The sequence below is a fragment of the Hyperolius riggenbachi genome, chromosome 6 (genome assembly GCF_040937935.1).
Source record: "Hyperolius riggenbachi isolate aHypRig1 chromosome 6, aHypRig1.pri, whole genome shotgun sequence".
Classification (NCBI taxonomy): domain Eukaryota; kingdom Metazoa; phylum Chordata; class Amphibia; order Anura; family Hyperoliidae; genus Hyperolius; species Hyperolius riggenbachi.
In genome coordinates this window covers 138,129,761-138,155,951 of record NC_090651.1, presented here as the reverse complement: position 1 = coordinate 138,155,951, position 26,191 = coordinate 138,129,761, and the positions used below count along the sequence as shown (strand labels likewise).

Below are 26,191 nucleotides of genomic sequence, written 5' to 3'. Positions count from 1 at the left end.
TTGAGAATTCTCAAATAAAAAATGGAAATGCCAATTAAATTTCTTGAACAAACTAAAAAAAAAACACAATTTTTTTCACACAACCAATCATTTTTATTGAAATTTAGGGTTTTAGAAAAGATTGTATTTGTTACAAAGATAAGAATTGCTGTAGCAGTAATCATTTTAATTCTGCGTAGTTACCGTAGTCGCTATACTGTAGATGTGCTAAGAAAAACAAATTGCCAGCTCTAGTGTATTCCTGATTACTACAGAGTGGAAAGCAGTAATAAAATATAAGTCTGCTATGAGGTGATAAAACACATGTTTTCTGCTATAATGGGGGCACATGGTGATATGAAGTCACAGTGCTTTATAGGGCTTTGATTAAGTATCAGCAAGTGACGTCCCACCTGTCACCGTATCTGGCCGCGTGTTGTGACGGCTATTTTCAGCTGGTCACGTGTCACATTCAGATGATGGGTGACATTCCTTCATCCACACACTAAGCACAAGGTCTGCCGTGGCTGCAGAGAGTTCTCTATGTCTCTTGTCTGTGTGTAAAGAAACTGCATAGAAAATGTACCATCTGTCTCTCGCTGGACTGTATGGATCACCGGATTCTTTTCAGGAATATCATTGTTTATTTTTAATTTCCTAAATTCAGTAATTTGCCGTATTCTTTCATGGACCCGGCTGCATTACGTTCAGCAAGACACAGACATAAGACTATTTTGGGTAAGTTATGCTTTGCAAAGGTATGTTTGTACAGTATATAAGCTTGATTTACAAATAAAATAAGTAATTAGCTACAGCCACAGGTCTCCGTTAAATATTTTCTGCCAACAGCAGCCATGCATGGGCACAGATAGATTGGATTCATATAATTACCAGGGTATTTTTCTGCAGCAGGCATCATAAAAACTAACAGGTATACAAGTTTACATTTATACTTTGAGGGCCCTTTTACACTTGCAGGCTAAACCTGCATTGCATTACCCTATTTTGCCGCAAGGGACCACAAAAGTAATGGAAGTCTATGGAGACATTCACACTTACTGCGTTCCCTTGCTGGAAGTGTCAGTTCTGACGCAAGGCCAACATTGCGTTACCGCAAGGCACACTTAACACACGGTGCTTGGGGTAATGGTAGTCTTTCGGCAACTTATGTAGTGTAAACAATGGAGCGCAGTGTGGCCGCACAGACCGATAGGAACCCGAGTAACGTACTTCCAGCCCAGCAGGGAATACGTCAATGAGCGTGGGGTGGGGGGGAGGGGGGTGTGCAGCGGAGCTATTCATATGATCCTGTCGGCACACTCTGCCATAGGGTCATATGTTTGTCATTTTTTGCGTTGCGGTGGGATGTGGCAGCGGCATCGTATCCCCACCGCAACACAAAAAATAGATGTAAAACCGGCTTTAAAGGAGTTGTCAGGCAAACTATAGTAAAATGAGTGGTACTTACCGGGGCTTACTCCAGCTCCAAGCTCCCAGGATGTCCCTCGCCGCAGCTCTGCCCGCAACCGTTCGTCCCGGTCCCCGGCGATGACCTCAGAGCGACCTCCGGCGCTGTCAATCACCGCCACGTGGGCCAGAGTGGACTGCGCAGGCGCAGTAGCCCTGCGCTTGCGCAGTCCGCTTCGGCTCACGTGGCGGTGATTGACAGCGCTGCTCACGCAGGCGCAGTACAGAGCGACCTGGAGGTCGCTCTGACGTCACCGCCGGGGACCGGGACGGACCTGCGGCGAACGGCTGCAGGCAGAGCTGCGGCGAGGGACGTCCTGGAAAGCTTGGAGCTGGAGGAAGCCCCCGGTAAGTACCACTCATTTTATTATAGATTGCCTGATGACTCCTTTAAGGAAACCTAGAAAAATTGGAATGTTATAATTGTCATTGCTGAATTTCTTTTAAAACTTGATTGTTTCTTTATTATTATTTTTTTTTTCTATTTAAATTTTTATTGAAAAGGTTCAGCAGGTATACAGACTATTTTCAATAAACATTAAAGAATATGCGTTTGAGACACATAAGTCAAATTGTTGCAAATACAAACTGAGAAATAACATCCTACATTGCTATATATAGATTAGACCCGACCAATATCGGGAGGAACCTGAACTGAACCAGTTATAGTCTAATATAAATTCTACTGAGAATTGTGAGGGTTAACCAGAACTCGTCTCACAAAACCTATTTAAGTAAGAGGAAGGTAGAGAAGGAGTGGATAGAGGTAGAAAAGGACAGAAGAGGTACCGGTAAGTAGGAAGAAGGGAAAAGAGTAGAGGGGTCAATCATGAGGTAGACTAACAATGAGGAGCTCATAATCAGTTATTAGCAAAATGAAATCTCACCCCAGACCCTGTTAAATACATGCATTCTGTCTTGTAATTTAGCCGTAAGGAATTCCAGGTTATAGATATATTTTAATCTATTCTAAAGTTCTGAGATGGAAGGAGGTTAGGTGTCTTTCCAGTGTATGGATATTAGGCAACGAGAAGCTGTTAGAAAGTGATTTAATAGTCTTAAAGAAGAGCTTTTAGTTTTTGGCAATAGTTTGGCAAGCAAGCATATCCAGGGGTCCAAAGGAACTTGTTTCTTTATTATTTTCTGAATAACTGACCCAGAACAGGTATGCAGATCAGCAGGTGTTCTGACTCAAGTCTGACTCTGCTAGGTTCATGCTTGTTCCAGATGAGTGACTCGGAAACTACTTAAGCTAGAGAAACAGGCATTCGGTATCTTTTAATATGGAAGAGGTCAGGCCACTTATTCTTCTGAGTACTGGTTTATTTTAACTATGGCAAGTGAAGAAGGGCAATGAGATGCTACAAGTAAATCTAAGGCAAGCTGTATGCAGCTTGGAATTGAGTTAAGGTGCCCATTAACAGTACAATCCCCCATAAGATTGTTCGGATCAACTACCATTGATTCCACTACGAAAGATCTTTCTACCGATTGTTCTGATGATCATTCCGTCAATCTGAATTTCAGATCGATTGTATTAGTATGAATGGATTGCTTATCATTTTACCCTCCGTTGGTAGGCCCAAAGGTTTGTTTCCAATTGATCACAACGATCAGATTGGACCCTTTCTCTAACAAAGCTCCGCTCACCACTGACCTCCAGAGCAGGGAGTGGATCATGGTGGCCACATTTATATGATTCCCGTCAGGTGGGCCTTGTGGCCAGGGAGGTCTACACAGGGGGAGGAGGTGTTGAGGAGGCCTCTTCATAGTTTTGATGTCATTCACATGGTTTTACCTTCAGGGTCTGATCCTGCCTTTATGGCCATGGTAGGTGAAAATACTTCGTGGCTCAGATGCTGCTACCTGACGCTAGCATTTTAAGAGATTTTAAAATTATAGTCCCCTGGCTAATTATACTTAAAAGTAAAATATGAGTTTACAGTGGTCTGATGATCCATTAATGTTTAAAAAGGAAGACTGAGAATACAAGGGTGGTTTTATTGACAACTTCTTGTTTAGTGCAAGCACAGGTGGACTGTGTTCTGCATAGCTTTGTTCCTTACTGAAAGATATGTTTTAAGTAATGCATTATGTTTCCAGATGCATGCTGAGCAAAGATTAGGGCATGAAGAAGCAACATGACCGCCACAGTTTGTGTAGGGGCCATTTCTAGCATCCGAGCCTTATGGGAAGGCAGAATCCAGAAACACCAAGAAGAGCTGAAAGCCCAGAAAGAACACAGAGGAAAGAAGGCTGTGGGAGAGTGAGTGACCAAACTTCACTACCCCCCTAGCTGTATGGCCAGTGGTCAGTTGTGCACCCAGCATATGTACTTGCATGTCTGTGTGTAATGTGTGTACATAGAGATGTGAGTAGCTACTAACACAAGTGCACATTAAAGAATTACAGAAAGAAAATCTATGACATTGGGTGAATTGACGTATATTTTGTCCATTTATCCCCACTTTACAAATCTTCAACTGACAATTTCAGTTCACAGCATGTTTCTTCAGGGCCGGTGCTTCCATAGGGACAAACTAGCCCATTGTCCAAGGCCCAGAGGCAGCTGATGGTCCTGCCAGGTCTCCAACTGAGCTAATAGTGGTCCCCCAGAGCCCCTCCAGAGTACTCGCAGCAGAGCAAACTCACCCGTTCCTCCTTAAGTATGTAATTCTGCCTCCAACCTTGTAGAAACTTCTTCTCTGCAACCCACAGAGAAGAGGTTCCAGTGAGGATGGAGCCAGAAGGGAGCGTGCCAGTCGGACAGGTGAGTTCACTCTGCTGCGAGTACTCTGCAGGTGCCCCAGGGGAGCACAATTAGCTTCAGGGCTGTGGAGTCAGAGTAGGAGTCGAAGTCGAGGAGTCGGGGCAATTTTGGGTACCTGGAGTCGGAGTCGGTGGTTTTATAATCGGAGGAGTCGGGAGTCGGATGATTTTTGTACCAAATTCACAGCCCTGGTAAGTATTAGACTAAGGTGTCGGTGTTGAGGAGTCGAAGTTGGAGTCATTTCGGGCAGTGTTGCCAACCTTTCACGTTATTTTTTACTGACAAATACCTAAAAATTTACTGACAAAAGATTGTTTTTACTGACAAAATCCCCTGCGCTTAAAAATGGGCGTGGTCACGCAACATAATGTGGGTGTGGTCATGGGAGGGGGCCAAATATACATGATTTTAGTAGTGCTGTAAAAGATCTGCCGGGGAAGTTTGAGTTCTGCCATAGTGTTTCCCCCCCTTCCCCCAAAATACATGTAATCTTACAGCATTTCACCAAAAATCCATGTAAAAATACAGATAATATGGCAGTGGTTCCCTAAAAATAGATGTAATCTGGCAGCAGCGATTCCCCAACATACACATAATCTGGCAGCAGTTTCCTAAAATACACTTAATCTGACAGCAGTGGTTCCCCAAAAATAGGTAGCCTTAGGTCTATAGGTGTCCCCAGAATAGATGGCCAGCGGTATAGATGTCCCCAGAATAGGTGACCAGCGGTATAGATGTCCCCAGAACAGGTAGCCAGGGGTAGAGATGTCCCCAGAACAGGTAGCCAGGGGTAGAGATGTCCCCAGAACAGGTAGCCAGGGGTATATGTGCCCAGTATATGTAGTCAGGGGGTATATGTGCCCAGTATATGTAGCCAGGGGTATATGTGCCCAGTATATGTAGCAAGGGGTATATGTGCCCAGTATATGTAGCCAAGGGTATATGTGCCCAGTATATGTAGCCAGGGGTATATGTGCCCAGTATATGTAGCCACTAGCCAGAGGTATATGTCCCCAGTATATGTAGCCAGAGGTATATGTCCCCAGTATATGTAGGCAGGGGTATATGTCCCCAGTATATGTAGGCAGGTGTATATGTAGTCGGGGGTATATGTCCCCATTATATGTAGGCAGGGGTATATGTCCCCAGAATAGGTAGCCAGGTGTGCCCTCAGCAGGAGGGGAGCAGCGCAGAGAAGAGGGAGAGCTGTGGGCACAGTGGGGAAGAGGGGCCATCTTTCCCCCCTTCCCTCACCTTAGGGCTCTCCCTCCCTCGCTCGCTCTCCTCTCCAGAACTAAGTGTTGTGCGGTGACTGGCAGCGGGCGGAACTTACCTCCGTCTCGTTGCAGGCACGGGATGCTCTAATGGATTTGCCGCTAGTCTGGTCCAGACCAGAGCAGTGGCACCAGAACTTCCGGCGCTTGGAGCGAGACGGAGGTAATTCCGCCCGCTGTCAGCCGCCACACAACACTTAGTTCTGGAGGGGAGAGCGAGGGAGGGAGAGCCCTAAGGTGAGGGAAGGAGGGGGAGACGTCCCCCCTTCCCCACTGTGCCCACAGCTCTCCCTCTTCTCTGCGCTGCTCTCCTCTTCCTAACAGGGCGGCTGATTGCCCGCCCTTACGGACGCTGCTGAATTCCTTACGGAATTCACAGGTAGCTAAATTTGTAAAAAACTTTACGGTATGCCCGTAAATTTACGAGCGGTTGGCAACACTGATTTTGGGTACCTGGAATCGAAGTTGGAGTCGGTGGTTTCATAAATTGAGGAGTTGGATCATTTTTGTACTGACTCCACATCTCTGATTAGCTTGGAAGGGGGGGGGGGACCTGAGGGGCCAATCAGTGGGGTCTGGGGGTCCCAAGGGGACAATGCTATCTGGGGGATGGAGTACAAAAAGATCACCTGATACTGCACTCAGGCGGGGGGTACTGTTTTATTTGAAAGGGTTGCGGGTCAGGAGGACCACCGTGTCATTTTTGCCCAAGGCCCCATGTTAGCTGTGTTTCCCACCCCGCCTTTATTATCTTACACTTATTTAAAATTTGTGACATAATCAATCCACTCTAACTTCGGTGAAATGAGAATAGCATCGCAATTGCTTAAAAAATGCTGCATGCAGTGTGTTTGCAAAAATTGCTAATGCTACAGTATAAATAATCCCATGGAGATGCATTGTGCATCATACTTTGCTGATCGCCTGCAATCAGCAAATCAATGCAAAATGCCTGCAAAGCTAATAAAGCTAATAGAAAAGGTGCTTGTGCTAAACTATTCTGCTTTCACAGAATATCTAATGTGTGGGAAAGCCGCATCCATTTGTCAAGGCTGAAGGAAAGGATTTTTAATGAGGATGGAAGGCTGATCCTCAGGATTGAAAAGGAAGAGTGGAAGGTACTTCATCTTCATGCAAAAGTGAGGCTGTATGTGTCATAAAAAAGGAAGAATACATCAATAGATCTGATTTTACAGGAAGGTGCACTTTTGCTGCAAAATGAACAAGGATCATCACCACACACATCCTTTTTAAATCTGAAGTATTTAAAATGATCTTTTTTCTTTAAAAGCAACCTAATGTGACACTGAGGCTATCAGTTTTACTTACCTGGGGATTCTTCCAGCCCCCTGTAATTGTCCTGGTCACTAGCTGTCTTTCCGCTTTTCTCCATTCAGCCACTGTGCCCGCCCAAAAGCAGGGCCGGCCTTAGGTTTCACGGCGACCTGAGCAAAACCTGATTTTTGTGCCCCCCATTCATCCTCTTCGCGCGTGCGCGCACCCGTGCAAACACAGGCCCATATGTAATTCACCTTTTCTCCTAAGTTATCTCCTAGGACAGTGGTTCCAACCTTTTTGATGTTGTGACACATCACGCCAAATGCTCAGATCTCCGTGACACATCACATATGTATAATAGAATAAATACTATTATGGAGTGTGGATTATCCTGAATATACTTAAAAATAAAGGCTAGAACCTCTCAAGAATATTAATAAAAGCAATCAGAGGGAGAGTTAGCTGCTCCCCCCCCCCATTTAGAATGATAGCACAGCACCGACAATTTGCACCACGCGTTATAGCCGCAGTGCACCCACTACCCGCACCCCCCCCCCCCCCCCCCCAAAAAAAAAACACCCTCAGACTCAGTATAGCCAGGTATAGGTGCACCCAGTATAGGATCTCATGTGTAGGTACCCTCAATATAGATTGCCAAGCATAGGTGCCCCCAGTATAGGAAGTCAGTTGAAGGTCTCCATTGCCCCCATAGGTAGCCAGGCGTAGGTGCCTCCAGCATAGGTAGCCAGGTGTTGGTGCCCTCAGTAGAGGTAGCCAGCTATAGGTGCCCCCAGTATAGGAAATCAGGTGTAGGCGCCCTGAGCGACTGCTCCGGTCAAAGGCCAGCTATGCCCAAAAGCTGCAGGTGTGGTCCGGCCATGCGCATGCCTCAATCACACGCCCATGAGAGGGAGCAATCTGCGCTTGCAGTTGCACTCCCAGTCACATTTCAGATGGGTACAGTGGCTGAAGGGAGAGGATCGGAAAGACAACGAGGAACCTAGATGACTAACGGGGGCTGGAAGAACTCCTAGGTAAGTTAAACAGGCCAACCTAATTTCATGCTAGGTACCCTTCAGAAGTACAACCAGCTAAGAATTTCCCAAAAATGACAGTAAGGTCAAGCTGCACATCTTTGCAACCATGGTAAGTTTGCTTGGAGTACTGTTCTCCTGAATCAGGGAGAATAGTTGTAAGATATTCAATAATATTGGATCTTATGTTATCAATAGGATCCGTTCACATTGCTCAGTTAGAATGGATCCACGTGACATGTTCTAAATGAACAGACTGCAAGTTTGGGGAGGCTGAAATAATTCCAAAGTAAACTAACAGAATGGATTGAAAATCAATGCCCAACAAAAGCGGATTCGTTTCACTGATCAGTTTTTACACAGATCAGTTTTTGATCTGTCCAGTGTGAACTTGGCCTTAAATTGTACCCGAGATGAGACATGATGAGACAGACATGTTTTATATACAGTGGCAAGCATACAGACACTTAGGCTTTGTTCACATTAGAGGCATTTTTCGAAAAATGTAAGTGCGGGCGTTTTTTCAAAAACGCACAGAAAGCGGTTACACTATGTTGTGCTATGGTGTAGTTCAGACTAAAACGTTCCATGCGCTGTCAGTTTTCAAAAGCGGTGCTTGAGCCATTTTAGGGCGTTTTTGCTATAATGGGAGGTATAGGAAAAACGCAAAACGCTCACAAAACCACTTTGTGGAGTGATTGCATTTGCGTTTTTAAGAATAAATAAATTGTATTTATTCTTTTCCGGATCAAAGAGTTCACTTCCTGACTTGCGTAAGGGAGTGAATTACCAAAACGCTCAGGAAAAACGCGAACCCCAAAAAAACGTCTGCCCAAGCACCGGGAATCGGAAAGGAAAAAAACACCTCAAAATAAGGCCACCGCGGATGGACACACGAGCCGAATGCAATGTGAACAAGGCCTTATGCTGTGCTCCTTATCTTTTTTTTCCCTGCCTGAAAGAGTTAATATTCAGCTATGGAACTGACCATTTTTCTCCAGTGGGGACTCAGTGGGCTCACTGATAACAAATTACAGTTATAAAACACAGCACAAACACAGCACACAAGTGATTTTCCCCCCTCGCCATTTTCTCCCCACCAACAGAGCTTTCTGTTGGTGGGGTCTGATCGCTCCCCCATGTTTTTTTTTACAAATATTTATTTTTTTTTATTTTATAAAAAACCCTATTTCATTAAAGATTTTCCCTATCCCCCCGCCAGCTTATCACAGCGATCGGCTGTGATTGGCTTCAGCCTATCACTGCCGATCGCTTTTAAGTCCCCCAGGGGGAGAGCCGTGTCACACGGCTGCCCCCAGTACAGCGCTGCTGCTGATCGCAGCGCTGCACTGATGTAAACACGGCGGTTTCACTGTGTAGCAGTCTACCGAACGGCGATTGCCGCTCGGAGACTAAAGCTCAGCTCCGCCCCTCAAGTAGGAGATGCGCGCGCAGCCTTCGAGCGATCTCCTGCGAACTGCTGCCCCAGGACTTTACCCCGATCGGCGTTAGGCGGTCCTGGGGCTGCCGCCGTGGCCACGCCCATCGGCGTGATGCGGTTGGCAAGCAGTTAAAGTGAACCCAAGGTCGATCTTGGGGGGGCAGATGGGACATAGAGCCATGTTCTCTGCCTAATGACATGGCTCTGTATGCCCCAACCGCCACACTCTGCCCCCCCCCACCGCCGCACTATAGCCCAGAGGTAAACAGAGGGTGGAGGAATTCCATTTAAGACACCCGCCAGGGGCATACTTACAGGATTTCCTGACCAGCCATTGGGCAGCTCTCTCCCCAAGCCGCGCCTCCTGCTGCTCCCCAGCCTCCCTGCACACTATGAGAGTCAACACAGTCTCTCAGCGCAGTGTCGTGACCCAAGCGTCACGCAAGTGAAAGTGGGCCACAGGAGAGGTGGTGAGTGGTGGTTTTTGCGGCTACCTGATAGGCTCAGTGCTGCGGATCAGGTAGCCTACTTTTTTTTATTTTTTGAGCCCACCTCGGGATCTCTTTAAGCATTTGTGTACTTATGCTAAAAGGAAACTGGGACGAAAAAAAAACCCTGATGAGATAAACAATTGTATCTATTCTCCTATGCCTAAAAATGACTTTTTGTTTTATTTTAGATATCTCACAATTTTACTTAAAGTTTAAAAAGTAGAGGTTTTCGTTGTCTTTGCTCAATGAAAGTCTTTTTGTGTCCCGGCTAAAATATATCAACCACTGAACTTTTTTTTTTATCTTTTCCCTGCACTCAAAAGCTGTTCTCTGACAGGAAACAGCTTTATGGCTCTATTTCCTTGTCAATGTGGGTAACGCTATAGTCCGAATGGGGAGAAACATGTAATTTCCATACCTGAATGTTTACAGGAATCCCGAGGTGAAAGGTATATGGAGACTGTCATGTTCTTTTCCTTTTAAGCGATACCTGTTGCCTGGCTTTCCTACTGATCCTCTGCCTCTAATACTTTTAGCCATAGACGCTGAACAAACATGCAGCAGATCAGGTACTCTGACTCAGGTTTTACTGGATTAGCCATATGCGTGTTTCCGGGTTTTGACTCAGAAACTACTTATGACAGATCAACAGGGCTGCCAGACAACTGGCATTGTTTACAAACAGGGTTCTAGTCCTGGGAAAATAAGTGAGTGGACTCACTTGGAAAACCCCTGCGTGCCCATGTGCCCAGTATATATAGGCAGAGGTATATGTGTCCAGTATATGTAGCCAGTGGGATATGTGCCCAGTATACATAGGCAGAGGTATATGTGCCCAGTATATATAGTCAGTGGGATATGTGCCCAGTATATATAGGCAGAGGTATATGTGCCCAGTATATATAGCCAGTGGGATATGTGCCCAGTATATATAGGCAGAGGTATATGTGCCAGTATATATAGGCAAAGGTATAGGTGCCAGTATATATAGCCAGTGGGATATGTGCCCAGTATAGATAGGCAGAGGTATATGTGCCCAGTATATATAGGCAGAGGTATATGTGCCAGTATATATAGGCAGAGGTATAGGTGCCAGTATATATAGCCAGTGGGATATGTGCCCAGTATATATAGGCAGAGGTATATGTGCCAGTATATATAGGCAGGGGAATATGTGCCCAGTATATATAGCCAGTGGGATATGTGCCCAGTATATATAATCTGGCAGCAGTGGTCCCCCAAACATACACAATCTGGCAGCAGTTCCCCAAAATACACGTAATCTGGCAGCAGCCGTTCCCCTAACATACACATTATCTGGCAGCTGTTACCCAAAATACATAACAGCGGTTCCACAAAATGCAGCAGTTCCCCCAAAATAGGTACCCCCAGCATAGGTAGTCAGGTCTATATGTGTCCCCAGTATAAGTAGCCATGAGTATAGTAGTCCCAGTATATGTAGCCAGAGGTATATGTGCCCAGTATATGTAGCCAGGGGTATATGTGCCCAGTATATGTAGCCAGTGGGATATGTCCCCAGTATATGTAGGCAGAGGTATATGTCCCCAGTATATATAGGCAGAGGTATATTTGCCCAGTATATATAGGCAGAGGTATATGTGCCCAGTATATGTAGCCAGTGGGATATGTGCCCAGTATATATAGGCAGGGGTATATGTGCCCAGTATATATAGCCAGTGGGATATGTGCCCAGTATATATAGCCAGTGGGATATGTGCCCAGTATATATAGGCAGAGGTATATGTAGCCAGTGGGATATGTGCCATATAGGCAAAGGTATATGTGCCAGTATATATAGCCAGTGGGATATGTGCCCAGTATATATAGGCAGAGGTATATGTGCCAGTATATATAGGCAGGGGTATATGTGCCCAGTATATATAGCCAGTGGGATATGTGCCCAGTATATATAGCCAATGGGATATGTGCCCAGTATATATAGGCAGAGGTATATGTGCCAGTATATATAGGCAGAGGTATAGGTGCCAGTATATATAGCCAGTGGGATATGTGCCCAGTATATATAGGCAGAGGTATATGTGCCAGTATATATAGGCAGGGGAATATGTGCCCAGTATATATAGCCAGTGGGATATGTGCCCAGTATATATAATCTGGCAGCAGTGGTCCCCCAAACATACACAATCTGGCAGCAGTTCCCCAAAATACACGTAATCTGGCAGCAGCCGTTCCCCTAACATACACATTATCTGGCAGCTGTTACCCAAAATACATAACAGCGGTTCCACAAAATGCAGCAGTTCCCCCAAAATAGGTACCCCCAGCATAGGTAGTCAGGTCTATATGTGTCCCCAGTATAAGTAGCCATGAGTATAGTAGTCCCAGTATATGTAGCCAGAGGTATATGTGCCCAGTATATGTAGCCAGGGGTATATGTGCCCAGTATATGTAGCCAGTGGGATATGTCCCCAGTATATGTAGGCAGAGGTATATGTCCCCAGTATATATAGGCAGAGGTATATTTGCCCAGTATATATAGGCAGAGGTATATGTGCCCAGTATATGTAGCCAGTGGGATATGTGCCCAGTATATATAGGCAGGGGTATATGTGCCCAGTATATATAGCCAGTGGGATATGTGCCCAGTATATATAGCCAGTGGAATATGTGCCCAGTATATATAGGCAGAGGTATATGTAGCCAGTGGGATATGTGCCATATAGGCAAAGGTATATGTGCCAGTATATATAGCCAGTGGGATATGTGCCCAGTATATATAGGCAGAGGTATATGTGCCAGTATATATAGGCAGGGGTATATGTGCCCAGTATATATAGCCAGTGGGATATGTGCCCAGTATATATAGCCAATGGGATATGTGCCCAGTATATATAGGCAGAGGTATATGTGCCCAGTATATGTAGCCAGTGGGATATGTACCCAGTATATGTAGGCAGGGGTATATGTGCCCAGGTAGCCATGTGTGCCCCCAGCAGAAGGGGAGCAGTGCAGAGAAGGCGAGCTATGGGGACAGCGGGGACGGTCTGACGTCTCCCCCCCTTCCCTCACCTGTCAGTGTCGGGCCAGCGGCGAAAGTGGGCGGAGACTTACCGCGTTCCAGTCGCAAGGGACGCTCTGCTCTGTGTGCGGCTACTCTGGTCTTCTAGCCGCACACAGAACGAAGCGTCCATTGCGGCTGGAAGAAGGCGGTAAATCTCCGCCCATTTTCGCCGCCGGCCCGACACTTGAAAACACCGGAGGGGAGAGGCAGGAAGGGGAGCACGAAGGTGAGGGTGTCCCCATAGCTCGCCTTCTCTGCGCTGCTCCCTTCCACACAAGCCAGGGTGGACGGCGTTCACTCTGTGGAAAAAGTAAGTGGACGCCGTCCACCCGCGTACACGCAGGACTCGACCCCAGTTTACAAGGCAATAAATATGGCAGCCTCCATATCCCTCACGTTGGATTCCCTTTAACATTTTCAGATAAAAAAGAAAGGAATACAGCCTGGTTATGTGTATGTTTGGCACTGTACATACACATCTATTTCATCATGTCACCCCAGGTACACTCTAAAGCCCCAATTCATCCTCCCATTTTTAAATGGATATGATAGTAGATTTGAATTGATTAGCAATGCACAAAGTTTTGTGCTCTGCACTTTTTGCAATAAATATATTTAAATACCTGACTGGCTCACTCCATATCCTTTCCAGATGATAAAGTAATTTTTATTGGAGAGCTGTCCAAGCACCTCCCTAATCTCATATCAGCCACATTAGATGGCAGGTGTGGCTTAGGGCCTGCATACACATGCGCATTGCTGAGCTGATTTCAGATAAGAGTATCAGCGTGTAATATTCAGGGACATCACAGAGAGCACTATCTGAGCAGTAATGCATTTCAATAATGCATTGTTGCATGAATTACTGAGTGCAAAGCAGTGCTATCCCATTCAGTATAATGTATGGGGTCAGTGCAGCAACACAGATGCTGTGCATTTCTGCATAATTAAAGGAACACTATGAATGCCCAAGTGTTCAAAAAATGACAATATACAAATAATGTCTAAGTAGCTGTGTAAAGATTTTCCTATATTTCATGTTAAATATCAGAGGCAAATGCTGTAATTCATTGTGTGTAGATTTTAGCTACACACACACCATTACAAATGTTTATGTTGCACATAAGATACATTTTCACACACACACACACATACACACACAGTTAACAGATGCACTGTGAGGGAATTCCCCCTCATGGCTCAGTCTGCTGTCAGAAAAGTGTGAAAGGAATTAGGTAACAGTAAACAAAGAGATAAGAATTCAAATGTATACACCAGTACTTAGCAGCACTTCCCCAAAATTTCCTGTCTCAATTGAAAAAAAAATGTTATTCGATAGTGTTGCTTTAAAGAGACTCTGTAACAAAAATGTCATCCTTTTTTCTACCATCCTACAAGTTCCTAAACCTATTCTAATGTGCTCTGGCTTACTGCAGCACTTTCTACTATCACTGTCTCTGTAATAAGTCAATGTATCTTTCCCGTCGGACTTGTCGCCCTGTGTCTGGAAGGCTGCCAACTCTTCCATGCTGATCTGTTATGCACGCCCGTCTCCAGGCCCCTCTATGCACACTCCAGTGTGTGTGTTATTTACATAAGCCAGCAGCATCTCTGCTCTCTTATCAGTGAAAGAAGAGAGCTGGATAAAAACCCTGCTGTTAGACTGTGAAAGGAGCTGGCTGACACATACTGAGGAATTACAGACACAGGCAGAGCTGTCTGCAGGAAGAAACGATCAGCCTGTCACTAGTATTCAGTGGGTGAGAGCTGCAGGGGGACAGAAGGTAAACACACAAATGATCTCTTGAGATTGTGTATGGATGTATTTTCTATGTGTGGACATACTTTACATCAACCTACTTCCTGTTTTGGTGGCTATTTTATTTGTTTATAAACAAACTTTTTAAAACTGTTTTTGACTACTTTTAATGCGGCGAGGAGCGGCAAAATTGTGACATAGGGTAATAGGAGATGTCCCCTAACGCACTGGTATGTTTATTTTTGTGCAATTTTAACAATACAGATTCTCTTTAAAGGACTTACGAGGCCTGATTTTAAAAAAATAAACAAAAAAAGTTAGATACCTGTGTGTTTTTGTAAGGCACGGAGGACGCCGTCCGCGCCCTCCGTGCCGTTCCGCCGGGTCCCCGCTGCTGAATATCCCCCCGAACGACCCCCGACTGCACGGCCCGGGCTCTCCAGCCTTCACCAAGATGGCCACCGGAGCTGGCCGCGGCTGCGCAGTCCGCATAGCCGCGAGTGCGGCTGCGCAGCTTTAAGGATAACCCCCCGATCCACGTAACAGTAGCGTGGATCGGGGAGTTGGCCTTAGAGCTGCGCAGCCGCACTCGCGGCTATGCGGACTGCGCAGCCGCGGCCAGCTCCGGCGGCCATCTTGGTGAAGGCTGGAGAGCCCGACCCGGGCCGTGCGGTCGGGGGTCGTTCGGGGGGATATTCAGCAGCGGGGACCCGGCGTAACGGCACGGAGGGCGCGGACGGCGTCCTCCGTGCCTTACAAAAACACACAGGTATCTAACTTTTTTTATTTTTTTAAAATCAGGCCTCGTAAGTCCTTTAAGCAACTGGGATTTTTAAGCGGATACATTCTGCTCACTTTCAGTTTTTAGGAATATAATCAACTCCAAATGTGAAATATTCAATGAATTGAAGCTCTGATGGCAGCCAATCTTATTTTCCCATTATTTTTGTGTCCCCACTTTGCTGCAGACGCTACCTGCATGCCTAGTAAAACTATCACAACTCCAAGAATGGCAGCTGCACCGCACTGGACTGACCACTATACCCACATTCATTGGAAACTTCACTAACCTTTTGGTCCTGGACTTATCCCGTAATGCCATCACTGCTATTCCAAGAGAGATCGGTGAGTTCATCATCCATGGTCTTTATCTTGCGCAACCATGTACAATGAAGTAATACATAGTTTACACCGAATGATCAACATGCTCTTGTGTATATGTGGGTGTACTTATGCCTAGTATGCTACATTTGTTTTGTGCTGTACAATATAGTGCAAATAATTTTTTCTGTACCAACCTGTTGTTTTTGGAGGCAGGTACACTAAAGAAAGGTTCGGCAGGAAAAGAGCACATAGGACAACATGGACACCACCTTGGCTACAATTCACAAAGCATTGCAGCATGCAGTGATGCAGAAAACAGCTGATTTTAAAACAGATTTAGTGAAAGGTCAATTCACTAAGGCTGTTACCGCATGACAAGCTGAAATTTCCAAACGCTGAATTAAATTACTGACTTGTGTGGTAAATACCTCAACACATCAGTAGATATCAATTCACAAAGGTTAGACCATGCAGTAAAGCTAAGAGAGATGTTCGGTATTCACCTCCAGCTCTGATCTGTCGGAAGCTAGCAAATAGCATGCAGTAGCAGTGACAGACAGCAGAGAGGCAATAAGAAGAGCCTCCCCCTGCTGCTTCTCACCCCATTTGATTCTATGCACTTGCAGGTGGGACTTCAGATGGGCAGAACAGGGGAAGGAGACATGCAAAGAGGCTTTTCTGCATCACTTTAGATGTGGAGATCTATACAGTGATATACAGAAAGTGTGATATACAGAAAAGTGGCCCCTCGTGTCATGTAAGCACATCTAAAGTGATGCAGGAAGCCATTTCCTCTCTAACAAGCTGTCACAGGACACAGGCAGGCAGGCAGGCTAGTTCAGAATAGTCCACACAGACTGGTGCAGAAACTACTTAACTGGTGAGATTTCTACATACCAGGGCTGGTTGAGTTTTACACCTGTGAAAATCTTTGTATATTTGGAAAAAAAATTCTAAAATACTGAATGCTGTATTTTACCGACCTGATTTTTTTTTTTAATCAAACAGCCCTTTGTGAACCCTGGCCCTTGTGTTCTGATGAGCTTGTTACGGAATTGTACTTTATTTCCAAACCCTTCTAGGCAGACTCAACAAGCTTCGTGAACTTCTTCTCAGCTACAACCGGATTGTTGAGGTCCCTGTGGAGCTGAGCCAGTGTGAGAGTCTAGAGAGGTTGGAACTTGCTGTGAATAAAGACATTTCCCACCTACCTGATCAGGTGAGAGAAAAATAACTAAGCAAATGCTATCTGCATGCTGCAGTGCCATTCCCTGGGGTGATACATTTTTAATACACAGTTCACAAGGAATAGAAGGCAGCCATTATGACTGTAAAATCACAGCCAAAGGTAATAGTGTCAGTCTGTAGCAAGTGGAGTGAGGTAATTATGGATCTCAGCGTTCTGCAATAATACAGACGACACTGAGATTTTGTAAGATATGTCAGCAGGTATATCAGTGACAGGTATATGAGTAAGGCTTTGTTCAAATGTCCCGTTTTGCCACATAGTAGCAGTACACCAAACTGGACAGTAAACAAATCCTATTTTATTCATGGCCCCTGATGAGTCCCGTGGGATGAAACCCATTGGACGGGGTTTGTGACAGTAGAAGCAGAAGTGTTGATGCCAGCTTTTAAAAGGAACCTGAGGTGTGAGACCTATGGAAGCTCTTATATTTATTTCCTTTTAAATACCAGTTGCCTGGCAGTCCTACTGATCTTTCTGGTCAGTGGGGTCTATCTACATCACACACCTGAAACAAGCATGCGGCTAATCTTGTCAGATTTGTCATAGGCATCTGATCTGCATGCTTTTTAAAGGAGTTATCCGGGATAAATAAACGCTACTTACTCCAGCCCCGAGCTCCCAGGACGTCCCTCGCCGCAGCTCTCCCCGCAGCCGTTCGCCGGAGCTCCGACCCGGTCCCTGGCGATGACGTCAGAGCAACCTGGAGGTCGCTCTGTACTACGCCTGTGGTGCTGTCAATCATCGCCACATGGGCCGTAGCGGACTGCGCAGGCGCAGTGGTTCTGCGCCTGCGCGGTCCGCTCCGGCCCACGTGGCGATGATTGACAGCGCCGCTCGCGCAGGCGCAGTACAGAGCGACCTCCAGGTCACTCTGACGTCATCGCCAGGGACCCGGTCGGAGCTCCGGCGAACAGCTGCTGGGAGGGCTGCGGCATGGGACGTCCTGGGAGCTTGGAGCTGGAGGAAGCCCCCGGTAAGTAGCGTTTATTTACTTTATTTATCCCGGATAACTCCTTTAAGGGTCAATTGCGTTACGTATTAGAGGTAGTGGGTCAGCAGGACAGCCAGACAATATGCATTATTTAAAAGGAAATATGTCAGCCTCCATATTCCTCTCATCTTGGGTTCCCTTTAAGCGTTGGTTTAATGCAATGCGCATTACGTTCGTGAGTGCAATACAAATCTTTTATCACTTGAATTAAGGAAACAGTAAATTCGGGCGCCTGAGGCAAGTGGACAAAAAGGGCGCCGCCATTCACTCCCATAATAAATATCGTTTAATGGGCGCCCAACAGGAAAAAAGGGCGCCGGAGAAAAATAACGTTTTAAAAGCGGCGCCCGGAGACTTTTACTGTTTTATAACTGCTTCTCATGATTACACATTATTTAATGATTTATAATTTTTTAAACATTTTTAAACAAAAAACAGTACAATCTTTTTTAAAACATTATTTTTAAACGAAAAACAGCACAATATTTTTTTCAAACGTTATTAATGCTTATCACATGGGGTCTTAGGTTTAGGCACCACCAGGGGGGTCTTAGGTTTAGGCACCACCAGGAGGGTCTTAGGGTTAGGCACCACCAGGGGGGTCTTAGGGTTAGGCACCACCAGGGGGGTCTTAGGGTTAGGCACCACCTGGGGGGGTTTAGGGTTAGGCACCACCTGGGGGGGTTTAGGGTTAGGCACCACCTGGGGGGTTTAGGGTTAGGCACCACCTGGGGGGTCTTAGGGTTAGGCACCACCTTGGGGGTCTTAGGTTTAGGCACCACCAGGGGGGTCTTCGGTTTAGGCACCACCAGGGGGGTCTAGGGGTTAGGGGTAGGTACAGGGAGGGTTCTGTATGAGAGTAGGGTTAGGTATAGCTTTAGTAAAATTCTTATTAATCTTTTATAAAACGTTATTATACATTTCACTTTTTAAACAGGGAAGATTAACGTTTTTACAGTTGCCGATTTCATACACATTATTTAATGATTTATAACTTTATACAACATTATTTTTAAACGAAATATAGCACAATTTTTTTTAAACGTTATTCATGCTTATCGTTTAAAACCCTGCGCCCTTTTTTCCCCGACGCCCTTTTTTAACGTACGCTGAATTAAAGCTTTATTATGCTACGTAAACGTGTTTTTAAGTTTAAGGCTACAGAAGTTTATTTTGAATGCTCTGTGGTGGTGTATGCTGGCCTGGAGGGAATACAAGTCCTGGGGATTTATTATCTGAGCACACAAAGCTGGTCTGTAATTCGGTCAGCTAGTGTATCCGGTGAGCGCATTGCGTTTTGCGATTATCATTCTAGTGAATGAGAATTGTGACATAATCTCTGGGAAAAAGCTGCATGCAGCATGTTTGCAACTGGCGATAATCATTGCAGTGTGAGTAATCTCGTAGGTTTACTAGTGCAGCAGCGTTTTGCTAATAGATGGCGATCAGCAAAGCGTGAATTGCCACAACAAAGCACCACAGTGTGAATGGGGCCTTACTGGAGGTGATAGTTAGCCAGTACTGGGTGCGATTGCTGTGCACTTGAACACTGCGCACCCTACTTATATCTGAGATTTACCTATTGACTATGACAATACTACACTGTATGCAGCTGTCGTCTTCTGTAACAGAAAAACAATAGAGCATAATTCAGCAAAAATAACTAAATTCTGAGAACTGTGATTATTGGACTCATAGGCTATATCAGTGGCGTAGCTAAGGAGTTTGGGCCCCAGTGCAAATTTTACATTGGGGCTCCCCGAGCACGCTATACATAACAATTGATACAGTGCACCAAACCCTGCCAAGCACCACCATAGTATTAGAGTTGTAAGCAGGGGTTGGAATACAGTTTGCTAATGATTACCACTACCCAAAGCATCTATAGAAGTGATCATTATCACAACAGGACCAATAAAAAGCTTATACTTTTGAGGGAGGGCCCCTCTGGCCCAAGGGCCCCAGTGTGGTCGCAACCTCTGCATCCCCTGTTGCTACGCCACTGTATTATATTTATGAGGAGCACTTACACATGATAACATTAATATTCATACGTAGAATCCATTCATTCTGTCAATCGGAATGCAACCAGATTGCAAAGCAAAGTCCCGATCTGCACGTTTTTCCAGCCAGTAGATGCATTTCCCATAGAAACCTTTAGTGGAAAAGCAAAAATCAATCGGAGTGGACACTGAACTGTATGTTCTGTTGGGCCGTTTTGCCTCCGGCTCAATGTACACTGAACCTAAAAGACAAATATCTTGTCAAATATTCACCTTCAGTATAATTTACAAAATAATCTGTGTGCCTGTCTATCCCCTCTCCTCAGCTCAGTAATCTAAAACAGCTCACTCATCTGGACTTGAACATGAATCAGTTCTCCGCTATTCCCAGGGCAGTGTTGGATCTCCCGTCTCTGGAATGGCTGGACATGGGTAGCAACAGGCTGAAGGAACTACCTGAAGACATGGATAGGTGAGTGTGCCAGAAGCTGCTTCTGCATCCTTACACTTGTGTAAATTGCCATGTGGCTCATGTCTTTTCTCTTATACAGAATGCAGAGAATACATACCTTGTGGCTTCAACGCAATGAGATTTCTACACTCCCAGAGTCTATCAGCTGTCTGTCAAATCTCAATACATTGGTTCTGTCCAATAACCTCATGAGAGAGATCCCACTTTGTCTGCAGAGAATGCACAGCCTTCGGTAAGACTTGTTCTATTGAACTGATGTGGCTACTATATGAGATCTACACTTTCATTTTTATAACGCTCTGGAATAATGCAGAAAATGTTATCCACGTGGAGCTTGTTATTTGCCTCTACTGGATGTGAAATATTTATCTCAGCTAGAGAGCCTGATGTTGGCACTGCAGTCTCATTCAATGTACTGTCTCTGACAAGGTTCATTGGGACTACCAGTATTGTACCAAGGCCTCAACCTACAAGATGTCAGGGATATAGAAATACTAAATAATAATAAGACTAAGCAGTGCTGTGTGGGGGACAGGCCAATGGCGGTATGAGAAGCTACCGATATAATAAAACAGCACGCCACAAGAGTTGAACATGGAGTAGTAACCTCAGCATTCCCCCCACCCCTCCAAACAAAAGGTTGATCTAAATCCGCAGCCCTCTTTTGCTATTTGAAGTTTCATTCTCTGCACTGAATAAGGTACTGTTACTTTCAAAAACTTTGATGGCAGTTGTTGACAGTCCAAGTACCAAACTAGTGTCTAAACGAGTAAGCAGGCCGGCATCTTTCTATAGAACCTTTATAGGGAGCGCTTATGTAAAGAATAAAGGCAATTTTAAAGAGGAGATGGACAAGTACAAAGCCTGTCAATACTAGTGTCATTGCCAGGGACATAGGACCAAAGTAATTTAAAATATGTTTTACTCTTGGGGAAATGTATATTTTCTATGTATGTGTGTATTTTAAATGTAACAACTTTTCATGATAGTGGTCCTTCAATGGTGCGTACACACTTTACAATCGTGACTAATTCAACCACTTCCATGTTGTATGACAGCCTACCGACACAAACCGTTCAAAGTATTCAAAATCTTTTTGCCCACATACTACATTGAAGTGGTAAAATGATCCAATCAAGATTGTGATGTATTTATGCACCCTAAGAGGGAAAATGAAACCTCCACTCACTTCAGTGACCCTTATGTACAGCTGCAAAAGATCCATAGGGATTTGCATAGCGTTCATTAGATAGCTGTAAAATGCGTACCCCTCGCGATGAATGATGTACTTTTGAACCATTTACTACTGTACTATCAAATGTATTTGGGTATTTTCTTGCTGGCTAGTGGCTTAAAAGGCATTTTATGATAAGTTGTGAAAATATCACTAAATAAACTCAGGATAAATAGTGAATTGCATATGGGCCCAGGTATCTTATTTACTAAATTGTGTCATAACAGTAGAATAAACAACTTTATCGAATTAACACAAATATTCATGTGCAGTGTTGAAAAGATTGGTCCACCTGAATGGGATTCTGAATGGTTGAAAACAAACTGCAGTCTGTATTCATTATGGATCCTGGACTTGTTCTCAGAGGCATTATTCCTTATGATTTAAAAATAACTTTACTTAAACCACTGAACTGGTTAGAAGGTTCTCCTGACCACTTACCAGCTCATAATTATTTTCCGACCTTCAAACTGTAATTCAAGGCTTTACCTCTTTACACGGGTCTTTCATTCAAGATGTGGAGCCCTTTATTCCTATATAAAAGTGTGAAGCAAACTGTGAACTCATAAACAGTCTGAAGAGTCCTTAAAACAGTCCATAGGAAGTTAGTCCAAATGAAAAGTATCTCCACCATTACGCCTGGTACACACAATGCAATTTCCTGTCAGACAGGAAATCAATTATTTCTGACAGGGCTGATCCAATTTCTGATAGTTTTTTTTTATCAATTTTCTGATCACTTCTATACAAAATTGATCAGAAAAATGGTAGGAAATCTGATCGGACTTGTCGGAAATAACTGATTGGATTTCCATCTATCTGATGGAAAATTGCATGGTGTGTACCAGGCATTATGAGCATGTCAGGCATTATGAGCATGCCTATGATAACAAATGATTCTCTAACAATGCAATAAAAAAAAAACCTGATTTATTCTTTCAACAGGTTTCCAAACATGTTTTAAAACCAACTCAAGCAAACCTTTGATAGAATTAGAACTTCTGATATGCGCCATTGTTGACGAGAACTGTGGTGGCTACTGAAGCATTTAAGGAAAGTAATAATAAAAAGCTAATAGAGGTGTAAACTCTGTCCACACTTCAAATGCCGTGTCTCTTTTACAATCTATTGCTGTCTCTGTTCATTTATCTAATTTCTTCTCAAACGGGGCATATTCATATTCTCCCAAGTGGGTAGAGACATAAAAAAAAGCTTCTAATAAAAAGCAAATTTCCACTGACACAAAAAGAGAAATACCTAAAGCCAATCAAAGCCAGCAGCGTTACCTGCCAGCTGGTTAATTTACCAGCAACTAGATGCTTTCATTGACATGATTGAAATTGCCACACTAGTTCTGACCCGCTTCCAATAATAATTCCAAATAAAAATTTGCCTAGAGAGTAACTTTAGTCTGGCTCTTCTATTTTCTCGATAGCTTTGTAAACTTCAGGGACAACCCACTGGAACTTGAAGTCACCATACCCCTCAATGATGATGAAGAAGAGGAGGAGCAGGAGCTGTTTGGCTTGCAGTTCATGCATGCTTATATCCAAGAGACTCTAAAACACAATCACTCAGGTAGGTTTTCCACAACAACGGTCCAACATCTACGGACATTATTTACAGTAGAATCTCGTTATAGTAAACGTTGATATAGTAAACCTCTGGATAAAGTAAACTCAGTCCTCAGGTCCCAGCAAATACATATGTTTAAATATACAATGTATGACCAATTCTGATATAGAAACTATTTTTCTTGGTCCCTTGGAGTTTACTGTAAAGGGAATCTACTGTATAAGCCCCTCAGTTAAAATCTTCTCTTTCTGTAATGGCATGAAACAATGTAAATTAAATAAATGAAATGGATAAAAACCTGGATTCTATAGACAAAGCTACCATACCCTGAAAACCCCATGCCGGGCAATAACTCGATTGGCTTGTTGTCAAGCTTGCACCAATAGCAGCCTGGACACTTTGGAAGCCATCCATTTGAAACACAAGCTTAATAGGTGTACCCCTGCTCTATACCTCAATCATCCAGAAATAATCTCCTTACAGCCTTGGTTCTCCCTCAGTGTTGTCCCTTGGCTGCAATATGGGAAGGGAGTTACTGGATTTCTGAGGAAAGGATGTTATATGATGCAGTGTAACTGTCGGGAAGCTTCTGTTTCACCAAATCGATTTACAAGAGATTAATTTAGGTCCAATTTACACAGACTTTATGTTTCAGCCTGTGCACCTGTTACAGAGATTCCTCCCAGTCACTATAATAAGTACAAAAAAAATCTATCCCAAATAGAAAAAGCAATAACACTCAGGCAGATCCTCTATCCTTTCCCTTATTCTATCCACACAAACACTATGTCAATGACATTTTTTACTTTAATGCCATCTAAAGTCTGATTCTGAAGTTCCCAAAAGAACAAGGGATCCTTCAATAGTTGTTAATAATAATATATCATTAGCAGCAGTTTCCTCATTGCTTTGGTACAACTAGGCATGCTGATAAAACTCCCTCCAGGGTGTTAAATAATCTATTTATTCTGTACCTTATGTAAATACAGGGTACAATCAGTTATTAAAAATTAAAATTTCTCACCCAATTGCCCATTAATGTCAAATATGTTTTAACCCCGCCGCCTCTGTGGTCATCCTCACCTTTGCTGCCATGACTGCACCCAGCTCGGCAGCTGTAGTGCATGGCATCAAGCTGGAGAACAGGCCACAGTAATGCAAGTGGGAGTGGCCACAGGGCTCCAGACCTGTTTGGAAAGTGCAAAGTCCTGAAGGAGGGTAATGTGTTCATGTTTACGGATATTTTACATTTACAGACGAGTGAGTGAAAAATTCTAATTTCTAATAGACAATTGTACCCAATAATTACATGATACAGAATAAATGAATTATTTAACATGCTGGATGTTGTTTTTTTTTTACTGACGTGGCTGTATATGCATAAGATATTAACTGTAAAAATGTAATCTAGGTCATTTGATTCACAAGAGATGCCTTGAATAACTCTGCTTGTATTTCAGATACTGAGATGGACCCTGAATGATGAGTAAAGTAAGATCTCCGTCACTTGTCTTTTTTCCATTACTGACCAACCAAATGTGAATTCTGTTACAGAAGAAATCCACAGTTTGTAAAGTATTTCCTGCAACGCCAATATAGCATAGAAGGAATTCTGTAACTCCTTAAACTGAGTTCATTGTCAGTGAAAACCAACATCACTGAGATGTAAAGTGAAGTAAACAATGTTTTTCTCAGGATCCTGTGCTTACAGAACTGACAGACTTGTTGGCACATGATGGTCTTTTCATGGAGTTGATAGGAGGTAATGCTTTATAACGGAGGTACTGCTATCAAAAGGACATTCTCCAAGGAGACTTCAGGCTCTGTATAGTACTCCAGGCTGGCACGATAGCCCAGGCTGTTCAGGTAATCGAGACGTCCGTGATCTATGAGCAGCTTGCATAGATGTCCTAAGTTCTCCCTCTCCTCCACGCTCATGGACAACCTGGAAAATAATGAGGGAAATACAAGTTTTATAAAGTGAAATTTATGTAAGGAAAGCATCCAATAAAAGAATTACAAATACAGAAATGCACTTGGAAGAGCTCACTTACCCTTGTGCAGCCTCTGAATTGCAATCTGTAGGTCTTTGATCAACATCATGCTGTTCACCATCATCAATCTCTCCTTTTTCATCCGTATTATCATCATCTTGTATTGGTCTCCTGGTACCGCAAGTTGCCCAGCTGGACATACGCTGAAAAAGTCCAAATTCTCTCTGTCCCAATCCCAATTTCTGGAAAAAGTCTTTCCCTACATAATGGTGCCAATCACAGCGATGGTGACAACAAAGGGCAATAACAATCCCTTCCACAGGACAAGGTCTTGTTGGTTGGTCTCCTGTGTATTCTCCTGGTAGTGTAGGATCTATCCTGAGCCGTTTACTCTGAGGCTCTTTCTCTAGATTACAGAAATTTTGCAGAAGGCAGCGTAAAGCCAGATCTAAGAATACACAAATAGAATAGTTTTAAAAACAGATCCAATAACAGGGTGCCCTGATGCAAATGTTCAAAGCTGCAATAGATTTGTACTGTTTGTTATGCTTAAAGCGAACCTTAACTCTTGAACAGGAGAGATGGAAAACGCAGAGAAATCCACTTTGTGTCCACCCTGTATGTATTTATAGAGAACTGCCTTATTCTCCCTTCTCAGCAAGTAATGAGCTAGTGTAATTTGATATCCCAGCTCTCTGCCGAGTTCTGAGCTAATATGCAAACACAAACCAAGAAGTAACCACACTGCAGCATCTCAATAGGCATTCTATAAGCTGTAACAAGGTTTTAAGCCCCCCTTTACACTCGGGCACTTTTTTGCCTTGCGTTAACCTTTCTGCACGCAGGGTAACGCAACAGCAAACAAACTGTATGGGGCCCCAGTACATTAACTGCGTTGCGCTGGAAGCTTCCAAATTGCCGCGGACCCACAGCGTGTTACCGTGTGAGTTCTGCTGCAACAGAATGAATGGAAGTCAATGGACGACAAAATTTAATTTGTTGGCAGTAAGGAGCACATGCGCAGAATGACGCA

General features: G+C 44.1%; 2 protein-coding genes across 4 annotated transcripts in view; one reads left to right on the top strand and one right to left on the bottom strand.

Moving 5' to 3' along the window:
* Window positions 1–465: 465 nt before the first annotated feature.
* LRRC39 (leucine rich repeat containing 39) lies at window positions 466–25,195 on the top strand. 2 transcript variants are annotated; one of them, XM_068239988.1, is made up of 9 exons: window positions 466–717; window positions 3,550–3,712; window positions 6,503–6,608; window positions 15,505–15,661; window positions 16,723–16,859; window positions 20,210–20,355; window positions 20,435–20,587; window positions 23,025–23,167; window positions 24,625–25,195. In XM_068239988.1, exons 2-9 carry the CDS (start codon window positions 3,588–3,590, stop codon window positions 24,645–24,647), a joined length of 990 nt encoding a protein of 329 aa, XP_068096089.1. In that variant the 5' UTR covers window positions 466–717; window positions 3,550–3,587; the 3' UTR covers window positions 24,648–25,195. The 2 variants fall into 2 exon arrangements, with proteins under 2 accessions (XP_068096089.1, XP_068096090.1); XM_068239989.1 differs by having other exon boundaries at window positions 468–495.
* TRMT13 (tRNA methyltransferase 13 homolog) overlaps window positions 22,503–26,191 on the bottom strand; it is a 30,730-nt gene continuing 27,041 nt past the window's right edge. For both annotated transcript variants that reach the window (XM_068239985.1, XM_068239986.1), the window contains 2 exons: window positions 25,219–25,606; window positions 22,503–25,109 (listed from right to left, as the gene is read on the bottom strand). In XM_068239985.1, the coding sequence (XP_068096086.1) occupies window positions 24,935–25,109; window positions 25,219–25,606 (563 nt within the window). In that variant the 3' untranslated portion in view covers window positions 22,503–24,934. The remainder of the gene's footprint in view (window positions 25,110–25,218; window positions 25,607–26,191) is intronic.